The sequence below is a fragment of the Antrostomus carolinensis genome, unplaced genomic scaffold, assembly GCF_000700745.2.
Source record: "Antrostomus carolinensis isolate BGI_N321 unplaced genomic scaffold, ASM70074v2 scaffold42248, whole genome shotgun sequence".
Taxonomy (NCBI): domain Eukaryota; kingdom Metazoa; phylum Chordata; class Aves; order Caprimulgiformes; family Caprimulgidae; genus Antrostomus; species Antrostomus carolinensis.
Window position 1 is genome coordinate 1 of NW_010334421.1, and position 26084 is coordinate 26084.

At 41.2% G+C, this 26084-nt stretch overlaps 1 protein-coding gene across 1 annotated transcript in view; it reads right to left on the reverse strand.

The window, feature by feature from the left end:
- Window positions 1–1373: 1373 nt before the first annotated feature.
- Window positions 1374–26084, reverse strand: part of LOC104529811 (band 4.1-like protein 4B) — a gene marked incomplete at both ends in the record, with an annotated part of 48243 nt that continues 23532 nt past the window's right edge. Inside the window, 9 exons of the mRNA XM_029086553.1 lie at window positions 1374–1555; window positions 19673–19740; window positions 20801–20834; window positions 21343–21373; window positions 23445–23554; window positions 23657–23826; window positions 23997–24066; window positions 24377–24465; window positions 25507–25621. Coding sequence (XP_028942386.1) covers window positions 1374–1555; window positions 19673–19740; window positions 20801–20834; window positions 21343–21373; window positions 23445–23554; window positions 23657–23826; window positions 23997–24066; window positions 24377–24465; window positions 25507–25621 — 869 coding nt within the window. The remainder of the gene's footprint in view (window positions 1556–19672; window positions 19741–20800; window positions 20835–21342; window positions 21374–23444; window positions 23555–23656; window positions 23827–23996; window positions 24067–24376; window positions 24466–25506; window positions 25622–26084) is intronic.

Consider the following 26084-nt stretch of genomic DNA (forward strand, 5'->3'; position numbering starts at 1 on the left):
TGCCTGGCTGCCTGCCCCAGGCCTCGGCGGCCATGCTGGGGTGTGCCGTGCCAGCTCTGCATGCTGGGCAGCACGGAGGTACGCCAGCATGGAGCCTCACCATCTGTGAAAGGCGGAGGAGCACAGCACGGCTCATGGAGGTTGCTCCTAAGGCGCTAGCCCCATTGAAAGCCCCAGCAAGCAATTCGTATTGCTGCTTAGGATTCCTTCCATAAATGTCTACAATGCCTTGCATTTTATTTCTTCAGCTTCTGTCCTAAAACCTGTTATTTTCCTCTCCTTGGGAAAGAAATGAAAGAAAATGTTTCTGGGTTTCTGAAACAAAGTCTTATTAAAGTGCCTGTGCAAGTAGATACCTGTGCCTTACTGCTGAGGTGGGACAGCCTACAGTCAAGGTCATCCGGCACCGTCCTTTACAAGATCCTGGTTTCAGGAATTTGGAAGTTGTTGGATTAACTCTTCAGGCTGAAAGTTACCATAATGGATGTCTATCTCAGCATGATTTACAATTATAAATGCAAAAACTGGACAAAGGGAGAACTTCTCGTCCCCTTGAGGCAAGGAAAATAATAGATCATACCTTGTTTTGCCCATCTTCTGAAATTCTTAGACAAGTTCAGCATCTCACACACTGCAGAGTGCAGAGATTATAAATGTGGAGAGCAAAAGGTAGGATTGCTCAATGGCAGGGATGTTTCTCTTCCAGTTCCTGTGTAAACCTACAAACATTTGTCCAAGCTATGTACCCTTAAAAAAGCAGAGACTTACACCCAAACTCAAGCTTGTGTCAGGAACAGATAGGCTTCTCTCCTCCTTGCTTTCTACGAGCCAATAATTTCTCCATTGAGCAGGCAAGTGTACTCTAGTCATGGTAGGTAGGGGCTGAGCAGGAATTGTTCCCATTACCCAAACTAAGTGCAAAATGCTGTTTGTCCAGTGCTCCAGAATTTCTGTTGTTTGTGCCCAGACATGAAAGCAAGAGTCAGATCCAAACAATAAGGGCTGAAGGCCAGCTGGGCAGATCAGCAAAGGACAATGGCAGATGAGGATAGGTTTGTGAAACTATACAAATAAATAGTAACAATGAAAAAACAGCCTGTGCCAAGTGTCTAGAGACTCAGTATCTGTAACTAATTGAGTATTTATTCAGCTATGGAACATCAATCTAACAACCCCATAGCAAAGCCAGGAAACTGTAAATCTTGTCTCATTTGCACAGACTACAAAGCTAGCAAATAATAACAGGAAACATATTCTTCAATGAGAAAACCAAAACACGTGTTTTCCTTTCCCTTGCCTCCTTTGCCTCCTTGCCAGAGACAAATCTAAAAGCAGCAAAGTTACTAAACTGGCATTCACTGCAGTGGACTTACTGTTTGGGTTTGGAACTCCAGAAACAATGTCTTTGCTGTCAGGAGTGAGGGCGCCGTAATTTGCGTGGTGGTGGTGATGGCGGTGGTGGTGGTGGTGCCTTGCAGGCATTTTTGTGGTATATGGTGCTCCACCGTTCTCCTCAATGTTGAACTGATGCAGATCACTGTTGTTCAAGGGATAGCTACAAAACAAATTTAGTTCGAATTAGAGTGGTAAACAGTAGGACAAAATGTACTTTTGGAGAGATACAGTACAAACTTTCTTGGGGAAAATGCATAGTTTTTTTGCAAATAAAATTTGTAACAAGGTATAGCCCAAATCTTTACAGTTTTCTGTTAACAAGAGACTCAAAAGATGAGGAAAAAGGGTGCTTCTGCCTGTTTGGCATGATTTTACTATCAGAATTATTTTTGATTTTACACACCACACAATATCTCCTTAAACTCTTACGCTGAGTGAAATTCTGACTGACTTATGGAATGTGATTCTCAAAAACATCAAAATTTGTCCTCCAGGAATTTGCAACTTCACCTGGGATAGGAAAGTGGACAAGTAGCAAATAGTAACTCCTTTAAAGTTAAATTGTCAGAAGAGCTGACCAAAGAACAGTCCCAGAAAAATATTGCATTCCTGAGAAAGTTTGGGCTTTTTACGGTGCAAAATAGTTGTAAGAAAAATTTGTGAGCTGGGAAAAAACGTAGAAAGATCCCAGTCCAAAGAAGAAGTTTTACAAGTAACAATGTACAAAATAGCACTTCATCAAAAAGGAATCATACCTGTGCTGGTAAACTAACGGGGGTTTTTTTGCATGTTTAGTTAGGAGATTAACTGTTGTCAGTCTACAATATATGGAGAAACAGAGACACACTGAAATTTTAATTCATCATCTCTAACTCAGAGGTGTCAAATGACACTGTTGATTTTCTTCAGTAGTTTTAACTAATGCTGTTTCAGTTTATTGTTTGAAATGATGATGAATTTCTAGAAATTATATCTTCTCTCCATGCCAGCAACTAAAAAAGACTGAGATAACTCTACATAGATACTGCAAATGACTTGAAAGCGCTTTCCTCAGAGGAGTGCTTAAATTTTTTATAAGGTTTTAACTTATTCTATAGTATTGCATTAGACAGCAGTTGCAGTAAATCAATTCATTCCAAGAAAAGATGAATCCCCTGCCTATTTGAAAAATGCTAAAGAAATTATATCTTCAGCTGCACGGGTTTTCAGTTTGCTTTTATTACCAACAGCAGCTGAAAACCTGACAATATGGAATAACGACAAACAGAATAATTAAAGAAACAATGAATAAATTATACCTAGCTATTTGCTACATATGTTCTCTGCAGATTACTTACTGATTCAAAGCAAAATTAATCAGTCATCTGCAAATAAACACAACTGTATGATTTCCAAAGATATGCTGAAGCATGCAAGTCAGTACATCATGAATAACCACTGTCGTCTTAGTAACAACTTCTGACAACACGAGGTTTCTGACTGAGTAGTAATTGAATTATACTTTTATGCTGGTTACTTTGTGAAAGCAGGAGGCGGGGAGGGGAATGTTTTGTATATTAATCTTGGCAGTTCCCGGCATGTAGCAATGACTGCCAATAAAGGCACCTGTGATGCCTTACTTGCCTTAAGGAAACAATACAAATAGAGGTCTGATCCACGGGGGACAGCTTTGGTCAGCCCAGATTATCCATGACTGGTCTGTCTTTTGAAACTACACTATATCTTCACTGTTATAATCAAATCAAGCAGGTGCCTTCTGGGGGAAAATGGTAGAGGCTAATGAGATTGCACACTAATTGTAACAGCTCTCCTGCACTCTCCCTTCAAGTGCCCTGGATTGAAGTGACATTTTTTGACTGAGAGGATAGCTGGTTTTGTTCACACAGTTAAAATCATTATTGGAAATAAGATCACTTTTGGGCTGGAGCCTCAGCACATCCTTTTTTTGAGTCTATGATTCAATTTTTTTTCAAGACACAAAACCCCATGTGCTTGGGAGTTGCTTTCATTTCACTCACTGGCAGGCTGGTTTAGCAGCTTTTTGACCAGTCTTTTCAAAATGAATGAGACCATACCAAATCCTTACATTGAGTCCTCACATTGCTATGGGCATGAGGTAGCTTCCATGCTAAAATGAGAATGAGATGAGCAACTGAATGAGCCAAAACCCCTCTGGAATGAGGTCAAACATGCACCAAATTCTCTAGGCATATTTCTTGACTGTGCAGAAAGGAGTGTTCACCCAACGTAAAATGCAGGGCAACCATTACTTCAAAGGAGTAAAGAGCTAGCCCAGTAAAGCTGATGCTTAGGTGTGTGCTGAAGGCCTTGAGATCAGTAATTCACAAAGCTCCAGTCAGGATGTCAGTACCCAGGCAGTAGGCTCTGATGAGAATTCCCATGTTGAAACTGCTGGTCCATTTAAAAGGCTGCAGTCATCTGCACTCTTCCAGGGCTGACGGCAACTAACAGATCTCAAGGCAAACTCATCTCAGGGGTCAGTCAGCTCTTGCACTTCTGATGGATATGGGGCTGGGGTGAGGAAGAGTTTCACATCCACACTCTCACTACTAGACTGATGAGTTACTGAACAATCATAAACAAGAGGGCTTGCAGCAGCCCTAGAGCCAGTCTACAAAAAGAGCTGATGGTATCCAAACAAAAATATCATGAGCAGTCCAAAGCCCTTTCCTATGTACTCTCCACTACACAATTTAGGGGCACATTGGACATCTTAGCGCAGTTTCTACCAGGTGGCATCATTATTATCATATATCACATCTGTTTTTTACTTATTTTTCTGATCTTCCACTATCTTAAATCTAGAGACTCGAGATTCTTCCCCTCAATGCACTTTTTTGCCTTTAACTTTTATTTCTATTGCTTGCTTCTATCTGGCTTACCTGAATAGATAAAGTGTTCATGCATACTTCCTAACCCATCAATGCAAATAAATCACTGCTTTCAATGAACTAACTTTCTCCCTATATCCTAAGACATCCACGTTTTCATACTCGCTCCCCAAACATCAAGTAATGCTCTCAGACTATGTGCATACCTGGAGAGGTACCAGTTTTCATCCTTTCTCTTGTATTTGTCTTTTGGTGCTCCCAGTATGCCAATGTTACACTTCTGTTTTACCTTCTGATAGTCAATTGGCTGTCCTGCAGGTTTCCTGTTTTTCCTCTGTTATTTACCTGTGTAGTTTTTTCAACAAGCTCCAGCTGCTTCCTATACAACCAACTCCTGTTCATCAAGGAAAATGGGGCAAGGCCCTACAGGCTATTCTGTAAAGGCAGAAAACATTTCTTCCTTCTCTCTCCCTCCCTCAGGCAAAACACTCCTGAGGATTCAGTTACCCGAGGCTGAACCTTCAGAAAAGCTACTCAAAGTTCACAAGACACTTAGTATTGCATTTAGCCTCAAACTCACGTGCTTACTTCTGACCACAGAGGCAGCACATTGAGGAATCAGGCAAGTAACATGTATCTTCTGATTACTTTTTCCTTTTTAAAAATTTTATTTACGTTACTCTCCTACATTACAGTCCTTTATCCTGTTTACTTTAAAAGCTATTTTCAGTTGATATTCTTACATTTCACTTGCTCCAGCCATCTGCTGCCTTACCAAACCATGCCTCTAGCATACAACTCACAACAGTGTTAGATCATAGTAAAATGGTGAACAGAAAGGTATTTGAAATACTGAGTTATCCACCTCTCCCCTCAAAACTGAACTAAGTTATCCCAACTGATCAAATGAACTGAATCTTCAGCACCTTCACTAGTAGAGACTCCACGACCCCCCTGTGCAATTGATTTCAGTGTCTCACTGTGCCTACACTTCCATTGTTGATCCTGTCTCCTTTACCGCACTTTAAGCCTGCTATTTCCTCTCCCATCCATCACAGACAGAGTGAACAGGTTATTTCTTGCTCCAGAAACCTCTGTTTTTGAAAACAGCTCTTCACATCTCCCTTCAGAGTCTGAAGAGCTCTGAATTCTTCAGTTGCCCCTCACACCTCAGACCTTTCCTATAGCTCTGATACATCCTTGCCCTCTCCGTCCACCCAGCTGCCCCCTGCTCAGAACTGGGCACCCCATTCCAGTTGGGGTCTTGCAAATGCTTTGCAAAGAGGAAGGGTTGCTCCCCATGTTGTATGGGATCTACTCCTGTTTATACACTGGAACATAACATTTGCTTTTGCCCAAGTAGCCTGAGGTTGTTGACTCCTGTTCAACTTCTGATCCTCAAGAGCACCAGGTCCTTTCCTAAACTAGCCAGGTTTCCACCCCCACAACCTTAGCTGCAAAGTAGGTTACTCCTACCTAACTTCTTCCACCCTCCTCTTGTAATCACCTCCCACCTGTCCAAAGACACACTTAAAGACCAAACAGCAGGGCTCTCTTGCTCTCCCCTGGGGAGGCTGGTGGGGCAACAGCAGAAAGTAGGCTCAAACTATTTTGCCTCTTGGATGACTCAGCATTGAGTTTAGACTCTCCCTGCTATAGCTGAACAGTGCTTTAAAAAAAATCCCAGGCTTCTAGGTCTGGTTGTGATATTTTTTAAATAACTTTCAACAAATACCACACACCCATCACTATGCCTTGCTTTGAACGCTGCTTCTGCACCAAACCACTGCAATTTTCTAATATTTAAAAATCCTCAAACTTTACACAAACATCTCCACAACCCCTGTCAATCCTCCCCCATCCACAGCTCAATGCAAGACTGACAGTGATTTGTGCAGCTTTCAGCAGCTCAAATCCACACTCTAGGCTTTGTACTGAATGGGTTGGGGAGGTCCCTCAACCACTGCACTCCCTTAATAGGAGATGTTTCACCCATCATATTGTAACAAGATGTTCTCCAACACTGAAATGGGTTTTAGATGTGCTTCCAAATGGTGGTCAGTGGAACTGTTAAAGTGTATGTTAACATGTATGTGTATTAATGTATATGCACGGAGGAGAGACTCTCAGAAGTCTTAACGCAAGCAGACAGTGCACATGAAGCTTCAGGGTGGCAGCTGAGGTGAGGAGACTTAACAGCTATGTTAAGACAAATATTCATCTTTTGGGCTTAGTCTCTCCCTTTGTGGGGGGAGGGACAGACTTGGGGTTTATTCCCTGACCATGCTTCAAAAGAAGTTAAAAAAACCCCCAAATAAACCAAACTAAATTTTTAGCCAAACTTGCTTTAATCACTTGTAGAATCTCATAGCCCCCTTGTTTTGCCAGAGCATGTGAAGTGGCACAGAGAGCCTAGGAATTTTGCATACTCTGGAAATTTCCCTATAGAGAGGAATGAAGAGGAAACAAGGGGATAGGAAGAAGGTGGTGTTCTGCATGAGTATCATTTTATGGTTGGAACCACTGGATTGAAGCAAAAGTCTTTTAGAGGACCCAGCGTTATACAAGAAGGCAACACAGACCATGGCAGGAGAACTGCTTATAAAAGAGAGAGGATGAAGTTTCATTTTTGCAGCCAAGGACTGCGACACATAAAAGCAATGAGTGTTCCTAAGTAAAGGAGGATTAGGATCACTAAAAACAAACCTACGTTGTTTTTTTTTCCCTGCATCATGTAACCAACACCTCTTTGCTGGCCAGAACTGGCTTCCTAAAATGTGAAAAGAATAACTAAAGCTGACAGTGCTGTTACACTTCCATGCTCTGCTCTGACACCACCAGATGACAGGAGAGCTGGCCCATTTGCTTCCTTTAGGGAAGGCCTGGGAAGATTTGTTTCAGATTTCTCTCCCCACTGCCAGAGGTGATCAGCAGTCCCCATCCATTCCCTAGGGACACCTCAGAAAGTAGAGTGGGCAGCCAGCAACCTTCTCCCAACCAGACAAACCAACCTTGGAAGGAAGGAGAAAATGGTGATGGGGAAGTCAGTGTTCAGAAACGGTGATGGGAGCAGGGAGAATTTCCCCTCTGGAAATAAATATATAGGCAGCAGCCTCCTGCATTACAAGACGCTGAACTAAGTTCTGAAGCTGGAGTAATCTGGAATTCTCCACAAGAAGAACAGAGCCTGCAGCAAAGCATGTTCTAGCAAAATACCAAGAAACAAATCTCAACTCGAGAAAGCCATTGTCCTCACAGATTTCACCTTATCTACATAAAGATCATTAAAAAAATACTGCCTTGCAAAACTTTCATACAAAATATGCCCACTAGGGAACTAAACTTGCTTTTCTTCATTTACAAATGGTTTTAATTAATGTTAATGATAGCTAATCATTTTTAATCACCGGTCAAAACAATTCATTGTCCTAGATGTCCTTGTAGATGAGAAAAACTCTGTAAAGCAGACACAAGAATTTCTAAGACAGATGAAATCCTCCTCCAAGTCAGTGCTGCCTTCCCCTTTCAGTTACAGGCAGGCAAAGTACGCCTGGCCTTGGGAAATTAAGCTACTTGGGGTGGCTAATCAAGCAGGCTAACTCAGGTTAAAATAGGAGCAACACCACCGAGGAACTTAGAGGCCTCAGAGGCAGCCTGCAGCTGATCTTGGGTTGCTAACCACACCACAGCCTTTCCCACCACTTAACCCATTAAATAACTCAGGTCCTCCGAGCTAAGCACACCCTTATCTCTCGCTCTTCCTCAGTATCACACACCTGCCAAAGCATCCAGGCAGAAAAGCGGGCACAGGCCCAGGGCTTGGCTGACAGGGGAGAACACGAGACACCAGGGGATGTGACAGAAGAAGTTGCTGGACATAACAGATAAAAGCATCAGTCACTAACAAATGTTACAGAGGGTGCCCTGAAGGATTATTGGATTCACAGGTAGTTAAGGGAGAGCTACATGAGAAACTTCACAGAGCACTGAAGGGGAGGATCAGGGACTTTTTGGTGAGAACAACCTTGCAAGGGCAGCACTGCCTAGGAGATGGTACCAGTAATACCATATAAATCATAGAATGGTTTGGGTTGGAAGGGACCTTAAAGATCATCTAGTTCCAACCCCCCTGCCATCAGCAGGGACACCTTCCACTAGACCAGGTTGCTCAAAGCCTCATCCAACCTGGCCTTAAACACTTCCAGGGAGGGGGCAGCCACAACTTCCTTGGGCAACCTGTTCCAGTGTCTCATCGCCCTCACAGTGAAGAATTTCTTCCTAATATCTAATCTAAACCTCCCCTCTTTCAGCTTAATGCCATTTCCCCTTGTTTTGTCACTAACTGCCCTTATGAAAAGTCCCTCCCCAGCTTTCTTGTAGGCCCCCTTCAGGTACTGGGAGGCCGCTATAAGGTCTCCCCGGAGCCTTCTCTTCTCCAGGCTGAACAGCCCCAACTCTCTCAGCCTGTCCTCATAGGAGAGGTGCTCCAGCCCTTGGATCATCCTGGTGGCCTCCTCTGGACTCATTCTAACAGGTCCATGTCTCTCCTGTGTTGGGGACTCCAGAACTGGACACAGTACTCCAGGTGGGGCCTTACGAGAGCAGAGTAGAGGGGGAGAATCACCTCCCTCGTGGAGGTCGATAAGTAGTAGCATCCTAAGTAGTTCGGACTCTCAATAAGGCCCAAACTACCTGGGTAGCCTTGGGAAATTTGAGCATGGACTTAGCAAAACCGGCAGCAATGCATGGAAAAAGCAGGGGTAACTGAGAGGAGACAAGGGAAGGGAATGGGAGAATCTGTGCACATCAGGGAAGAACAAGCATGGGAAAATGGAGAGGAGGGGAAGAAAAGGGACCAGCCACATCTAAGCAAGCTGCTGGTCGGTATGGTTGGCTGGTCAAGCCCCAATCAGTGCCATCTAGGCCATCCTCTTAACTGTAGCCCTGCTTTCTGTGAGGGTGTATGGGTACTGCACAGCTCTGCGTGGCTGGCTGAATGTGTGCTCCGTGTGTACTTACATCTCTGGAAAACAGGCTCAGCATCTCTAGAGGCTGGACTCAGAAACCAGGAACTATAGCAGCCTGACATCTAGCAAATTGACTTTAGCCTTAAAGCCAATCCACTGGATTTTGCTTCCCTTAACAGTATGCTCCAAATCTTACAAAGCCTCCCTTCCTACTCTGTCCCTAGAAAAGCTGAAATTCCTTTAAAAAACTGTGTTTTTAAAGAAATTAATCAAACTGTAGAAGATTCATGCTTTAAATTATTCAGATTCTAAACGCTGCTAATGCCCTACACAGAAATATGCAGTCTTCTGAATTTTCAGTAATTTGCAGTAACTTTAAAGTCCAGCGTGAACATACCTGACACCACTGTCCCAAAAATTACTTATAGATTATAGATATATATACTTATAAATCTATATACTTCTAGATTTTTGCCATGTTACCAGTAAAGTCACTGAACAGGTACAGTACACAGCAAGTAAAAACTCTTATCAAGGCAGGACAGAATTTTTCACTTAGTTGCTCAAAAGACAGCATTAACAGGTAAAAGTAACACAGAATCAATCACTTGGCACAGCAAGGACTTTCTTATTTATAAACTTGCAACTTGTCCTATCTCTGTTCTCACTGCAACACTTGGGCAACTCATCTGAGTTACAGCAAGAAACTGTTCATTTTATGTTAAAATAAATTTTCATACTTTTTTTAGAAGTCAGAAATTGAGAATGAGAGAGAGACATTAAATACAAGAGTAGGAACTGAAAATGAATGGTAACAGAGCCCTCCCGAGCTCAACATTTTGATACAGAAGCAGCATCCAGTTTTACATTCAAGTTCCGTGAAGCTTTGCTTCGAATCAGCCTTGCTTATTGATTCGGTGAGCTCCAGCTGCTGAAAACACAGATGCTGAAGTCTCAAAGCTCCCTTGCCTCTTTCATTCCTCTTCTCCATTCCCCTTCAATGCTTTTCCTTTTCCAGTTCCTCCCACTGCATGTTCCACTTTAAAACTGCTCCTAAACCCTCTACTTGAGCTTCTTTCCCTTGCCCACTCTTTTTTCTAAGCTCTTTTTTCCTTTATGTCTGATTCCTACACTCCTACTGATGAGAAAGACATGGCTCAGGGACACCAAGATGCTGATCCTGCTGCCTGCCAACAAGGCCTCAAAATCTGGGGTCTTGGCCCCTGGAGATGAAAAGGAACACAGTTACTTTGTCATCTGTTCAGCTACTGAGTTCACTGCTACGTCATTACACCATTTAGAAAGCACTGGAGATTTATTAATGTTTTGTATTTCTGCTTCTCCAAGGTTCTCAAAATTTCAGAAATTAGTAATGGCAGGTAAACCATGAAATGCTGTGATTATAGTTCCAGCACTGATTATGAGTTTAGTGAGGGGGAAAAATAAAATAAAATAAAATTAGCTGCTAAGATTGAGTTTAAATTGTATTAGATCGATACTTCCTACTACTAATTAGGCCTGGCTACTTCTTTTGCCTTCTTCAGGATGCAGGAAATAAAAGATGTTTTTCACTGCCTCATTAAAAAAAATACATTTTTAAATAATCTTTCAACATATGACATTGCTAAACCAGGAACTACAGGTTTTCCAAACTGCTACTGTTTGAAACATCTGTTCTTGCCTAATTCAATACATCTTCATCTTTGATATCGTAAGGTGCAGGTTTTACTGTTTGATAACTTAAAGCTCAAGGTCATACTACAACTAGAAAAAGGAAAAAACAAGCACGTTACAAACTTACAAGATAAAAAGCACAAAAAACAATCAAAAGTGGTAATGTAATTGTAGTGGCAATTTGAAAACAGAGCCCTAGGGGAATTTCCAGTGGTTCTCCACTCCAATAGCCTGAGTTCAAAATTTATCTTATTTTTAAATTAGAAGATTCTTCAGTTCTCAGAAAGCATGATGACTAAGGCGCTCATCATGAATGCTTCTTCTGCCAGAAAGAAAATGAACTGGATTTCTTCCAAAAAGATACACACAACAGATCATGGAAGATAAGACACCACCAAACCAAAAGGAGTGGTCCCACAGAGTCAGGAGAAAGCCACTATTCCAGAAACACAAAACGAGAAGTTAGATTGAGTCTAAGATATCAGGGTGGTGGAGCTTCCCATCTCCACCAATCTTCCATCTGTGCCAAGCCTGCTAAGACTCTGTCTGGGGATGGGGAGGGGTGGGGGTGGGAAATCACCCTCTTTAGGAAAGTTGGATGGGAAATACTATATTTTTTTAAACATGACTTTTTCTTACAGTTCCAAGTTGAAGGTTATTAGATGCTGAAATTAAAACTAATATGCAAGTTATTACAGACAGGTTTGCATTTTCCGTAGCAGCCTACTAATAGGTGCAGTGCACGGTGCACAGAGAGGCTTGATGTGTGAACTTTACAACCAAATTCAGACTACTGCTTGTGAGACCAACTGTTTGAAAAAAAAAATTGTTTTGCTTCAAAGGACAGTAATGAAGCAGTCATTAGTAAGTAGTTGAGAGCAGCATTTAGTCTGCAGAAGCTTTATTATTGGAAGTCACTCACATTAAGGGAGGAAGGCCATCTGAATCCAGCTTTTACCTGTCTTTTGTGACACAGTGGCAACAAAAGCAACAGCACATAGACTCAGAAAGGAAGCCTATTTGGCCAGTCACTTCAAGCTACAACCATACGTGGAAAACAAGGGAAGCCAAACAAAGTCTTCATCATTATCACACAGCAAGACAAGAGACAGAGAGAAAGGCATGGTCCGTCTCTTTACATTATGTTTTTTCTTATCTACTTTGACTAGTGGTGTTTTTGTCCAAAAGTTGTATCTTTCTATATCTGGTACCTGCTGAGAAAGGAGGACTGATTTTCCTGCAGGTGCTTCAACACTAGAACTTTGGAGCTTGCCTAACAGCACTGTGTTTTTCCAAGCATTTGCAGTTTGACTGTAAAGTATGGAAAAGTATTTTTTCTGAAATGGTTTGAAATTTTGATCCTCACACTGTAGCACAAGTTCAGTTAGGGTGCAGAGGCTTGACTAGTAAAGTGATAACTCAAGGTGGCTCTCAGAGGAGATTCTTGGCTAGCACAGTCTTAACAAAAGAAGCTAGGGTCCTGGTGGATCAGTCCCTTTTCAAAGCACAACAAACACAGTCTGAGATCTATTTAAAAAAATAGAGTTCCTATTTTATGTCCCTTAGTGCCAGCTGGTCTGCAGCAGCTCTGGCTTGAACAGTCTCTTTGGCTATCATTAGCAATGCTGCATTGACAGCATTCCCCTATAAGTCTGCTTTCCTTGGTTCTCCTTTGCAGAGTGATAGGAAAACCACGCACTATCAACAGTCTTTCCAGAGATCTGGTGTGTCAGGTTAGATGGATGTGTGTTGAAACTTGTCTCCTTCAAACTAGGTAGTAGTAGCCTGCCTGCCTGATACACAAACTGGAATAACTGGTGGAAAATCTCCTCTGAAAACAGATGATTGCAACACTGAACTGTCTTCCTTCTTCTCAGAGGGCTCCATCTAGCCAACTTGGATGCCTGAGAAGCAAGTGATATACTCAATTTCATTTCCCCCCCCATCTTAGATGTTCCCCAGCTCACACCTTGCCAGCAGCTGAAGTTCCATTTTCAAAATTACTTGCAAGCTCTAACACTCTTGCACGCTGAAGAGACATCTGTAACACCCATCCAGAGGGAAGGAAAAATGACATTTTACATCACAAGTCCATAATACATGCTTTGTTCTCATCCACAGTGTGAGAAAGCAATCCTCTTTTTGGTCAATTTGCACATGGGTTCACTGGCAAAACGGTCTGGAAGGACTTGTTATTTTGTGTGCAAACCCCCAACTGCCAGCTTTGGAGATGTGTTACAAAACCCAATCACTTTGTTCACTTTGCCTGTGACTCATATCAGCTAGAGAAAAAGAGCTGAAAATGAAAGTTTAAAGAAAAAGCACACACTAAAACAATTTACCAAAAGCACCAACACCTTGAGTACTGTATTTCAGTATTCAATATTAGGTGTTAGTTTGCGTGCCAGGGCCTGGCTGGGGCTGAAGAACGATTATTTCAGCCCAAGTTACAGATGTGGTATCATCAGCTTTTCGATTCCTCAGCAGTTCCTGGGGGAGAGGATGCAGAGTTGAGAGTTATTACAGGGTAAAAGCAACCTCCCTGCAAATCCCCATACACAGAGGGGGGAGCCAGGCCGGAGCTCTGCTGGGGCAGATATGGTTTCCAGCTTTATCAAATGCAGAAGGAAGGTAAGCAGAGATGATCAGAAGACACCTCAGCCAAGATGTTATCAAGCGATTCTCCAGATCATGGAAGATGCAGCTAATGACACGCTGGACTTCAGCTCAGGGTAATTTCTCAGATGCCTCGCACTGCACTCCCGCACATCGATGGCCTGCTGTCCCCTCCAAAATAATGCGAGGATAGCGTTTATCACCTCTAATCAGATTACAGAAGAGTTTCTGAGTGTATGCTGGACTTGTACAAAGAAGATTTTTAGACCTCCACAATGAATAGACTTCAGAATGGTGTGGGGAAAGTTTGCACAAAGAGCTCAACTGGTACTTCTGAGACCGTGCTTCATTTGGATTCAGAAGGTGGTACCTCCTTCGGGCAGTCTGCAGGGCTGTCTTTTTTTTAAACAACTTCCCTGTATATTTAGAACACGTTCAAAATGTGTTGTTTTTTCTGTACCTAGAATGTGTAACATGCTCTTTGGTAAAAATCGTGTGGCATTTCCTCATGAGGAACTCCTAGTTAAAATAATTCAACGCAACTTATAAACATGCACATACCTGGGCTACCAAGTCCCTAGTATTGAGCTTGTGCATCTATAACTACCAGTGGCTTCCTGTAGCAGCATGAATCTAGAATGTAGCATTGATTTCTATTGCCAGAGCTTTCCCAGTATTTTATTTTTAAACAAAAGGTGCTACTACATTTAACAGCTAAGTTAAACATTTTCCACCTTTCTCCTATATCCCCTCTCCCCACATAATTTGGTTTTCACCTTCAGTGTTTTGTGTTGCTTCAAACACAAAACTGTATTCCTAACATCACAAGGCCTGTATCAGTCACTTGTTAAAAACAATACTTTGTAAGTAAAGAGTGTGCTAATTTTAGGGAAACCTCCTCCCCTCCCCAAAACCCCAAATATGCTTTAAATTTAGAGTAACTTATTTGTACTACCTAGTTCAGTGCAGGGACGCTTGATTCCATCTTTGTTCAGGTGACACAAGCTGCACAGGCCAGTCAGAGCAATGTTGGGGTCAGAGAGGAAACAGGTAGAAATGTTCCCTCTTCCCAACCACAGCCCAGCCCATTTGCTACAAGAAACCAACTACAAGAGCAAGGAAGGACAGATAAATTGATCTCTTCTTACCTATCTGATCGCTCGGAGACTTTGCTGGTACAGGTTTCTGCAGACAGCAAGGAGGATGTGGGATGAAAAGGTGAAAGGGGAGTGCAGTGTGCATGAGCTGCTTCGCCAGAGAAGCAGAATGACAAGTGCTTCCTTCGAGGTGACACACACAAACTGCAGAACGCACAAGTCCCACCAGGTTTTCTTCACCCGCGTGCAGACCTCCTGCACGAGGCATTTTAAGACTTAAGGACCGGTTAGGCCTTGTGCCGTCTTTTCTTGCCCTCTGGTCAGGGAGATCCCTCATTCAGTGCACCTTCAGCCAGAAACCAAACCACAGATAACAACACACGATGAGGAGGAACACTGACAACAAACCACACAGAAGCCAAGAAAGCTATATGACGAGAAAGACACCGTATTATGAATGTAGGTGTGTGAATCAGGAAGCAACAATGTTCCACTTCAACGTGAAGATTCAAAAAAAAAAAAAATTCCTCCAGAGTTTTTCATTCAGAGCAGCAGCTAAACTAGGCTCTTGTTCCAAAGGCTCCAACAAAGTTTCTCTTCCTTTCCCCAATAAAACGCTGCTGAAACTGAGGAAGACTAGCCTGGGGAAACAGAAGTCAGCCTTTGTGATTACCCACCTTCGGCTTACTCTGGCATTTTCACATCTCAGTGCACAATTGCTTTATTGTTTTCCCCTGTCTGCAGAGTCCACTGAAAACGTTGATCCAGCAAAGCATTAGTGATTCCAGGGCAAAACAGGTACAAGTGTAACATGTATCATATCTACCCACCCTCCCCCCAAATTTTTCAAAAATAAATAATGCATCATAACCAGAATAAGAAGATTGAAAATTTTTATTTGTACTTAGCACATACAGGAAAGATCAAAACAAATATTAAAAGATAGCATTTGTAAACAAATATATTTCACAAAGTTACACGCTATCAAATTTGCTCTGGAAAAAAAAATAAATCATGGTAATAGCTGTTTATAAATGGATATTTATCAAAATCACGTTAAAAACTACTTCATTTTTAAAATATCCCAAATGAAGATTCATTCATTCCAACAACTTCAGAGAGACCACAGACGCAAGGCCTAATTAAAACTGACTGAAGATGGCACTAGGATTTCCAGTTTTTAAAAAAATAAATCGGCAAGTAATCAAAATATCAGCCAAGCCTATTTAAAGACCTAGGTTTGTAAAATATACATTCAACTTTGCAAATGTCTAACTTAAAAAAATAGAGCTATTCCACTGGATTGTCCTCATGTTGTAATGCACTAATCTGAGCTGTGTTTTTGAATCCACGCAGAGAAAAGTTATCAGTAGGTAGTTTTATGCGATTGTATAGTTCACTTCCATAACCACATCAAAAATAAGAAGACAGCAGCACCCTTTTAGCAAGGACTCATTTTTAACATTCTTGCCTTCATAGCAGCAGGTATGGTTTTGGGGGTTGCTGTCAATATAACCTGTATGTCAAAAAGGAACACACATGCCTCCAGGAAGTTTTTTTTACAGTGTTCTTTCCCTGTACTTGTTTTCAAAGGTAGGCAAGCACCTCTATTTTTGCTGCAGAACACAAATATTAAAAACAAACGCCACCCAAACCTATGACTAACTCAGCAGGCTCCCTTTGGTGGTGGTCCACAAGCCATTTTGATTGCCAGTATAAATTCTGCTTTCTCCTCCCTCCAATCTCCTATATGCATGTCAACTAAAAACCTAAGTTTCTCAAACTTCACCTATTACTTTGACTCAAAAGGAACAAGATAATAAAAATAACTAAGGCACAAATGGCTGATCTCCAACAGCAGGCATAGGGGCCACAGATTCGGAAGTAAGGTAGAATGTAAATCCCCAGAAATATTTCTGGTCTTGGGGCACTGAAAATTCTTACCAGCTTTCACTAAAGGTTTTTCAAGATTTTTTTACAAAGATGTGGAAAATACTTTTCCCAAGAATGTCCATGAACACTAAACAAGGATGAATGTACATACAAAGACACACGCTTTATGCACAATACACTTTGAACGTACTGCAGACAGACAAGGACCATGGAATGCAAGGATTGTCTAAGATGGCAGGTGAAATGAAGATGACTGTTTTTCAGAGAGTCGTCATGAGTTTATCTTGGTACACCATACTTTGGACTCCTCCTAAATTCTTCTGGTTCTGTTCCTGGATATATCGTAAATTGTTGTCCTCTCCACTTGTGGGGGGTTTCCAGTATGGCCTGTCATCATGATAGGGTGGCCTGTACCATTTGCACAGTTATTGGTTAGTGAGAGATGGAAGTAAACTTATGAATGCTACACAGAAACATGAGTTCATCCAGCAAGTGCTAAGCATGCATGTGCCCATGTGTGATGGGCAGCTATCAGGAAGGGAAGGAGGTGGTGACAGACCCATAAGGCTGATGCAGAAGCCACTGAAGCAACTGGGAATCTTTTAGCTGATTGCAAAAGGCACAGAATCAGAGCTCAGCCATTAAAACCTCTCTGTTTTCAAGAGTTACAGGCAAGTGTTGTGTACCAACGCTCCTGAACCCCAGAGGGATGGGAGGGAGGAAGGAGGCTGCTATAGGAAAACTAAATGTATGCAACAAACAAGTAAAATAAACCATATCAAGCAAAAACTTAAGCTCGTGAAAGTGCCTCCCTAAGGCCTAAAAAATTAAGAAAGGCAATCCTATTAAGAATGAAAATTACTCTTCTGTAAATATTGCCACTGGTTCAGGGCTGGTGCAGTTACTGACTGAAGCAGCCTATAAATTACACAGTTGCATTTTGTTAGGATGAAGACCTGGAGTCTATGGCTAGTGCAGGTATTTCTCTGTGACTATGTAGTGAAAATTGCACAAGGACTAAGAGGAAAAATATTTTTTCCTTATTTGTTTATTACTTATTGCTGCTTAGAGATATTAAGCTCAACCACTCCCACAGTGACTCTTGAATCACTGGGGTGGAGGGGAGGATAAATAAATAACCAAACAATTTTGAACAGTATGTAGGAAACCACAATATTTAAGATTCACTAACTACCCAACTGAATTTGCACCTTTTATTTTGGTAATCTTTTTTAATGTCAGCAGAAATACAAGCAGGTTTAGATTTTTTTTTTTTTTGAGATATTCTGATGTTATATAATGACCATTATTAATTGGAATTAATTTTCTCAGAAGACTGAACATTAACTTAAGAGCAAACAAATAATTTCACTGAAACTATTTTGAGAAGAAGACCAAGACACAATTACACGTATTATTTCAGAAATTATTCAACAAAAAGACATATATAACATGTATGGCACATGTAGACTCATTTCAGCCCTTGGCCTATTCTAGACTTGCATGCCCAGCAGGAAGAATTTCATGCATCTGTGGTTTGAGCTCAAGTTCATAGTCAGATGGATTAATCTTTCTCAAATCAAGCTATCCAAGATGTTAAACCTCCAACTCTTCCACTTTGACTCCAAGTTCAAATAGCCTGCAGCTTCCACTTTAACCACACATTTAAACTGGTCTACCTGACTGGGACAAAAATTCTGAGCACCTTTTCTCCCGAGCTTGCATTACTGGACTTTTAAGTACGTTTTTCTTAGACTTACAAGACTAGCTATAAAAAAGCCATTGTTCATATCTCACTGACCTTAATCTTTGCCCACGCAGCAAAGGGGCTGAAGGGGGAGGTTGTCTATACACATTACAATACATTATTGTGCTTCCTTCAATATCATTCTGCTCCAGGATGAACTATTTGGCCTTACGATGTTACAGACTAGTACCGTAAGTGAAGAAATCTTTTGAAAAATTTTGGCAAAACCTCAAACAATTTATAAACTCATTAACCTCTCTCGGCAAGAACTCTTTTATAATGTGAAATGGCACATTTTAAATAACACACAAAAATATGGATAAGTAAATGCTAAACCCAGGAAGAACCTTGAACACGAAGTACTGCTGGCAAAGTTAATTATGCAATTTAAAGTGTCTTCCCCTTCTAGCATAAACTTAGTATCTACTTTAATGCTGTATGCTAGAAATTTTGAGATGGCAACGAGTGTGTCTGCTTCTCCGCCTCGTATTTCTAGTGACATATTTGCCTTTTCCCCGCATTCTCAAACTCAGACCCAAATTGTCTTTTCATCGATTTTAAGCTCAGTCCCATCTCCAGAGCCTGCCTACACCAAAACCAAAGTCTATCTATCCTGATGTAAGAATACAGAGATAAAAATGTAAGATGAATAGGAATGAAAATTAGGGCATTGGTATTTTTCAATCAAAACAGTAATCGTTTGTCTAAAAGACTCAGTAATCTAAAAAGTTTACTTTTTATTAGGATAAAATAGTAGCTGACTTTTATCTTGTGTACATTCCACCAAGCTGGTTCTAACTTGGACTGAATTTCTTCCAATATTTCACTCAGTTTCTCTCATTACTAGTTACAAAGTAAAAAAGTATGCCAGAAGATAGCACAATAGCACATACAGGAATATTTTTTGAAACAGTTCTCAAAGACTCAATGTTATGGTATCACTAATTATCTGTAAAGTCCCTGATACATTGTTCCATGCACATGGTTTTTTTCCATATACATTTCTGCCAAAAATGAAAAAAATGCTGCAATGCAACAATCTCTTCACTCAAAACTTAACTTCATCCTAAAATAACTTTCTCTTTGTTTTAGGAGATTAAATACTGATCAAATTGCAATTAGTTTTACTGAAGCTACTGAGCAACTTCCCATCCAACACACTCCCTTACAGAAATACACTAAAGTTGTATTTCGGATTCTGAATTAAAAATCAACCCCTCCCCCCCCCAAAAAAAAATCACCAAGGAGATTAGGACATTCCAAAGCAAAATCTAAATTGAAGTTATTTAATACTGCCTCTACATCACACATTTCTAACTTCTGTTTGCTTTTCATGTGCAGAAAAATCTCCCTATAAGTCTACCAAAGCTTCAGGCCAACAGATCAAGATAAAGAAGTAATAATCTATTTCACACAGTGAAGACTGCTTACCTTACATTCACAGGTGTATGTGGATGCCAGTGTGGCTGAGCAGGATGTATATTAGGATGATACTGTGGCTGCAAGTGAAAACATTGAACCCAGTTAATGAAATCATATAAAAACTCCCTATTAATTTTAACTTTTTATTTTTCTGGGGCTAAATGGAACATGCCCCCTGTGAGCCCTGGAAACTCCACTGTTTCAGCCTTTCTCCCATGTCACTTAGCATATATATGAGATCTCTTGGTGAAGAGATTGCTCGTTAGGACACACTCATGGGAAAACACAAAGAAAATTGCTTTTCTGTTTGAGAGACAGCCTGGCACATCTAGCTCGACTCATAGAAAGCACATCAAATGAATGTCAGCTTTAATCAAAGGTGGAGAGTGAGAAAGGTTACTATAATAATAGCAGTCTTCAGGAGGTCACCTATCTTTGGTGTCAGCATTTCTCTCTCATATCCATGAGAACTTGAGGAGAAACAGTGAAACAAAATCACTAGTAAGGCTTTTAATAAAAACAAGTGTTAAGACTAAGTTGTCACACACACACTCAGTTTGGACGAGAGCAGAGCTTGGTTTCTCAGCAGCACTGACTGCTAGTATCACAGATGAAAACTGTGTAACGTTTTTCCTTGAAGTGTATAAAGGAGCTTGTTTAAAAAAACAAAACAAAACCAAAAAAATAATAAGAAAAAAATTGACCAGCAATGAACTCCTTAAGTGTTGTGATGGGGAAGATAATTGCAACTTTGAACTTGTTGTCATGGATCATCTAATGTGGGAGGCTGCTCTAGACAAAAGAGTTGCTCACAGAGCAGCCTCCTGGGGTCCATCATATCCACAGTCCCAAAGGTTTTAACCTGTGTTTTCACAGAAAGGGAAGGGAGGGGAAAGAGGGTGGAAAATTGAGTGTATTCAGCTTGTAGAGCATCCAAGAACACAGAGGAAGAAAGAGAGAAGAGTTCTTCCACTTTCCCCTTAACTCCCAATGTGATGCTGCTTATTTCTGAACCACCCCAGAGAATCTCACCTGGAAAGGGGAGCAAAACCAGCTGTACTAATTGCAGAGAGCAAAAATACTTTTCACTAAATAAGAAAATGACAATATTATCTTCAACAACTGTTATGCTCTTACCTGGTAGTTATGGACTTCAGGAGTATTTTTAGCACTAAGGGAGAAAAAAAAAAAAAAGCTTTTAAGTAATCAATACATCTATGTCACAATTTCCTATAGTTCAGGGTTCTACCCTTCAGGGAAGTATTACAGTGAAGTAAAAATCATATTCTTAAGGATATCAATATTTATTCAAGATATACGCCCAAGCAGTTAGGGTGCAAGAAAGAGGGGTGCAAAATTTTTTTCTTCATTTTACATTTATGGAACAGGAACAAATAATGCTAGATAAGTCAGCATAATAGCAATGAGCACAAAGGAAATATCCTTTACTTTAGTCTGATCTCCAATGCAAAGAGAAAAAAATTAAAAAATTGAAGCACTTAAAGTCTCATAAGCTGTCCCCAAGAAGAAACTGGTGCTGCATAATGAGAGATCCCAAAGCAATTCATGCCACACCAGAGAATTTGTTTCGACAAATCCTAATGCAGAAATGGTCTTCAGAATCCTATTTGCCTGACAACAGCAACTGAGAGGTAGAGAGAACTTGGGCAGTCACTTACCACAGTTGTGCAGCTTTCACGGGATTGTTTGCTTAAAAAGAAAGAAATAAAAAAAAACAACCTTAAGACATGTGAAATATCAGTCATTTTGCAGCTCTTGTGACTGGGACGTTACACTACAGCTTAAGTGAATCCTCAGACAGACACATTTGCCCAAACGCATCAGAATCGCAAGTGCAGCCCTGTGCTTTCTAGCATTCCTGTGAGTACATAAAGTATGAGGCAGACATGGACCTCCTTCTGTCTCTGCAAGAGTCAAAGTCCATCAAAGACAACAGCAGATGAGTATTCTTCCCAAATGTCACAACAGCAAGACTTTTGGCAGAATGAGTTCTGCACAGCCAGAGCACTACTTTTCTCACCTTGCTGTAGATTCCATGTCAACACCAGTGAGTTCCTCAGAAATCAGAAGCTACCCCTCAGCAATTTTGCATCTTACAGAAACCAGAGTGTTCCTGAAGTTGGTAATGGCCTGTGTCTTATTACAGTGAATGATGGTAGCCAAAAAAGCTCATCAGTTGGGAATGTGGGAAGACACTGAGCAATCCTAAGCAACAAGGTCTTAGCTTGTGCTTTGGTCAGGCTGGAAGGAACGGTGAAGAAGGCAGCTGAATAACTGGGAAGTATAATTGCTTTTTCTTGACAAACAGCATATTTTTCAATAGCACTGAAAAATTTCTGAGTGATACAGCTGAAAATCCAAGTCCCTACTGAATGCAGAAAGTGGATGACAAACTTAATGAGACACTGTACAAGTCTCACAGAGACTGACCTAGGGCAGAATCCAACACTTGTGGGCTGCAACTACGTACGGGCCTTAATGGCCAAGAGATACTTGAAAAGCAATAATCTAAAGGGAGTTTTTGCCTTAACTTAATAAACATGCTGTTGAGTTCTCTGGAGGGAGATCACCTGGGTATGACAGAAGGTCTGCTTGGCTGCTATGCACGGAGAACTAAACTGAGCATAAGCCACGCTTTCTCTCTTCTCCTCCCATCCCACAGACATTAAGTACAAAAGCACTGAGACCCAAGGCATAACCTTCAGGCTTGACAGATCCTGTTGCTGTAAAAATAAAATTAAAATAATCTATTGTTCCACTTAGGAAATCACGCACACTTACCATATAATTGACCCTCACGTGTCACATAACAGTATCTCAGAAATTTAATAAATTTGCATTGCTGTAAAAAAATGACATGTCCTATGGAAGGGGCGGGGGGTTATAGCCTCTAAAAAGCACGCATGCTTGCTACCCTTTTCCCCCCATTGTACATGGGAAATAAAAGTGCCCTCATGATACCACTGGGACTTTTCATGGAACTGAGGTTCATATTCTAGGAATGCAAAGGAGTGCAAAGACATCCTAAGGGAATGTCAGCTCGCCCTGCTCCACACACCAACTACACCTCCAGCCTCAATTAATAGATAATTTAGAGGGGGTTGTCTCGCAGTGCTCCTTCCTAGGTTTTTCTACAAGGAATAAAAATCGCAGCTTAAGTTTTGAAGGACAAATGACAAAACCACAAGGGAAATCCTTGTCATTCCATTCAAATCCAACCCGTTTCAAACTCCCAGAGAAAGCTGGTTAAGGTCAGAGTCTGGAAAGGTGAACAACACGCCATTATAGTCAGCAAAACAGCAACAACTGCATAATGAGGCTGTGCAATAACCCTAAAACTGTCTGGCTAGATAAGCAAGTCAACAAGGCTTTTGGACACTGCTTCACTCTACATGACAAAGGCGCTTTTTCAAAGTAAATGTTACATGCTTTCCCTCATTCAGTTTGATGCAACTTTTCTTCCCTCCTCAACTGAGCAACGAAAGAAACCACCATAGGTACCTCCTTATCCGTAGGTGGGGGATGGGAGAATTAAGTGTGGACAGAGATTAAACACAGTAGATACAAACAACAGACGCTGACTTTGGAGAGAAAAAAAACCCAAAGCACCAAAAACATGTACGTTCTGATTTTCTAGGTGGTCTGACAGATTTTTCTTTAGATACTGTGGTATAGATTTTATAGTTGTAATATGACATTTATATGAGTTAACAGGACACCCACATGACCAGTTCAAGAGAACACACATACAAACACTTACCCTTAAAAGTTGAATGCCTTCGAGAAGGATATCGCTTGCTGGGCCTTCTTTCAAACGTACTAGTTCTGCGTAACCTTGTCCCATGTGTCGCTTGATACTCTGTCCGCCCACTTAAAACAGAAATAAACAGAAGTCAACTAATGCCTTTTGCTGGATGCTGTACCTGCTGCTTTGCATAAACACAAATATATTGATGTTACTTTGCTAAATACCTGAATCTGAAGCGTGATCCCAGCCTTATGAAGTCGGATCTACTAGATTTACTGTTTGCTGGGGCTCGCAATCTGAAGAAAGCATGGTGCTCCACCGCACACTTCCACAGATGTTTGCATGTTTTGGCACTGTCTAACCGGAAAACAAATGTGTGCTCTTGCTCTCTGCCCTAAATGCAGAAACAAAAGCCTTGGAAGTTGGCATGCATGGTATTAGTTACTGTACTTGGTAGGAGAAATACAGTCTGGGCCAACAGTGTGCTGAGCCTCCCCTGTGTTCTTGCCAGCCTGAGCACACACCACACTGTTGGATCAGGTTCAAGTAAGGGAAGAAAGTTACCTGTTCGTCGTCTTCTACAACCACAAGTGTTAGTTTGCTCTTTTTAAAGTCCATTTTTGTGATTTTAGGCCTAAACACAAGAAGCAAAAAGAAAATGAACGGAAAAATAGCATTTTGTAATCTAGGAGAATCCTCCAAAATGTCTGAGTGATCTGCAATCCTGGAACACTTTGGGAATCATAATAAAAGTATGATTTCCTGGAAATGTGACTGTTTTTCAACAAACACTTCAGAGTGGTACTTCTAACCAGGCCAATTTACCTTCAGATTTAACTTTGTAGAGTCAATATACATTACAAAATACAGGAAAGACCCCATTATGTAAAGGAGAAAGATTTCAGCATTTTAACTGAAAGGAATATAGCACAAAAACAGATTACCAAAAGAATAAGCCTATTTTGTTGGCTCCTTCAAAAATCAATATGCCTGTTGGTGTCAGTCCAAGAGCATATTCACAACCATCTCTTCCCTGTAAGCAAGCACAGAATCAATAATCAATATGCCACCAGTAGTGTAAATCTTACTACAGTAGTATGTCAAAATCCATTGGTTTTAAACTAAGCAATAAGGTTTGCAGATTTTTTAACATTACAGAGCAGAAGAATATGCATCTGTATTGGGTGCAAACTATCAGGTTTTGGCAACAGGGGGCTGCAGATTGCCCTGCGTGGGAGGAGGCTGTGTGCTGCCCCAGATGGCTCTCATGCCCATGGAAATGGCCCCGCACCAAGACTGCAGCCAGGGGAGCCCACACCTTGGCTCACATGTGTTTAAGAGCAAGCAGTAGCCACCAGGGGAAGGAGACACAAAAGGAAAAATCTGAGGGACATGGGAAAAGGCATGTGGAAAGGGACACTGTGTGGGACATGGCTGGAGATGCAACCCTGGGAGGAGCCTCTCCCTGCATGGGAGAGGTACTTCTGAGGGACTGTGGCCCAGGGGCAACCCACACCACAACAGGGACACCCTGAGGGATTGACCCAAACCAGAGCAGGGACAAGAGAGGCCATGGCCCATGGGTGCCTCACACTGGGGCAGGGACAACAGTCCACAGAGAACCTCTGCCAGGGGAGAGGTGGCCCTGAGAGACAGTGGTCCATGGGTGACCCATGCAGCAGCAGAGGAGTAGTAAGAAGCACAGGTCAGCAGAGGAAAATGAGTGAGAAGCAGGAAGCAGCACAAAGAAACTGTTGTGCAGATGACTCCAACCTTTTGGGCTCCCTTGGGAGGGACTGAGTGCAACCTGCAGGGAGCTGACACTAGGAAGAGGGGAGCAGAGGTGCTGAACTGAGGTTGAGCTGGGGAAGGGGGAGGAAAGGTGTTTCTGTGTTTTATTGTTGTTTTTTTTTTTTTTTGTTAGTACCCACATCAGTAATTAAATGTTTATGATAATTGTCAGTATAATAAATTCAGTGAAATTCCCTGAGTCGAGACTGTTTTGCCTGAGACAGCATCTTTATTCAATGTTCTGATCCCTCATTAATAAAATAAAGTATAACATGGGTCTTACCTTAACTACATGCATATCTACACCATACATTTCTAGCCATTTAGCTTTATTCAAGTAGCACAATTCAGCCTGCGCTGGGCTCTTTCCCCTAAGAATATAAAATATATTTATTACTTTACCATATGAAATTTATGTCCATTTTAAATGTTTTAAAGTTTGTTCCTCTATCTCTTTTCCTTGGGCCCTCAATCTTAATGACAACAAAGTGTACCATATTTACTAACAAAAAGACAGGAAAAAGCATTTGTACTACCCTGAACATAAAACTTTGTGTGCATGCGTGAAAGGAGAGAAAGAGAGAGAAACAGAATTATTTCCAACTTGGACAGAGAAAAGATCAGATTGCTTAAACTGTTCTGGAATCACCTAAAGAAAAACAAACAAACAAACAGAAAAAGAAAACTCACCCCACCAATCTTCCCTAAATTACTGCTTGCCACTTCTAAGAAGGGGAAGGGCTCAAAGTCTATCTACAATACTTCTCAACTGGCAAACTTAATCACAAGATGTTTTACATCTGTTGAAGAGGTTCTTGTAGGCATACTTGGAAAAGAAGAAAACCTCCTGTGGCTAGAGAC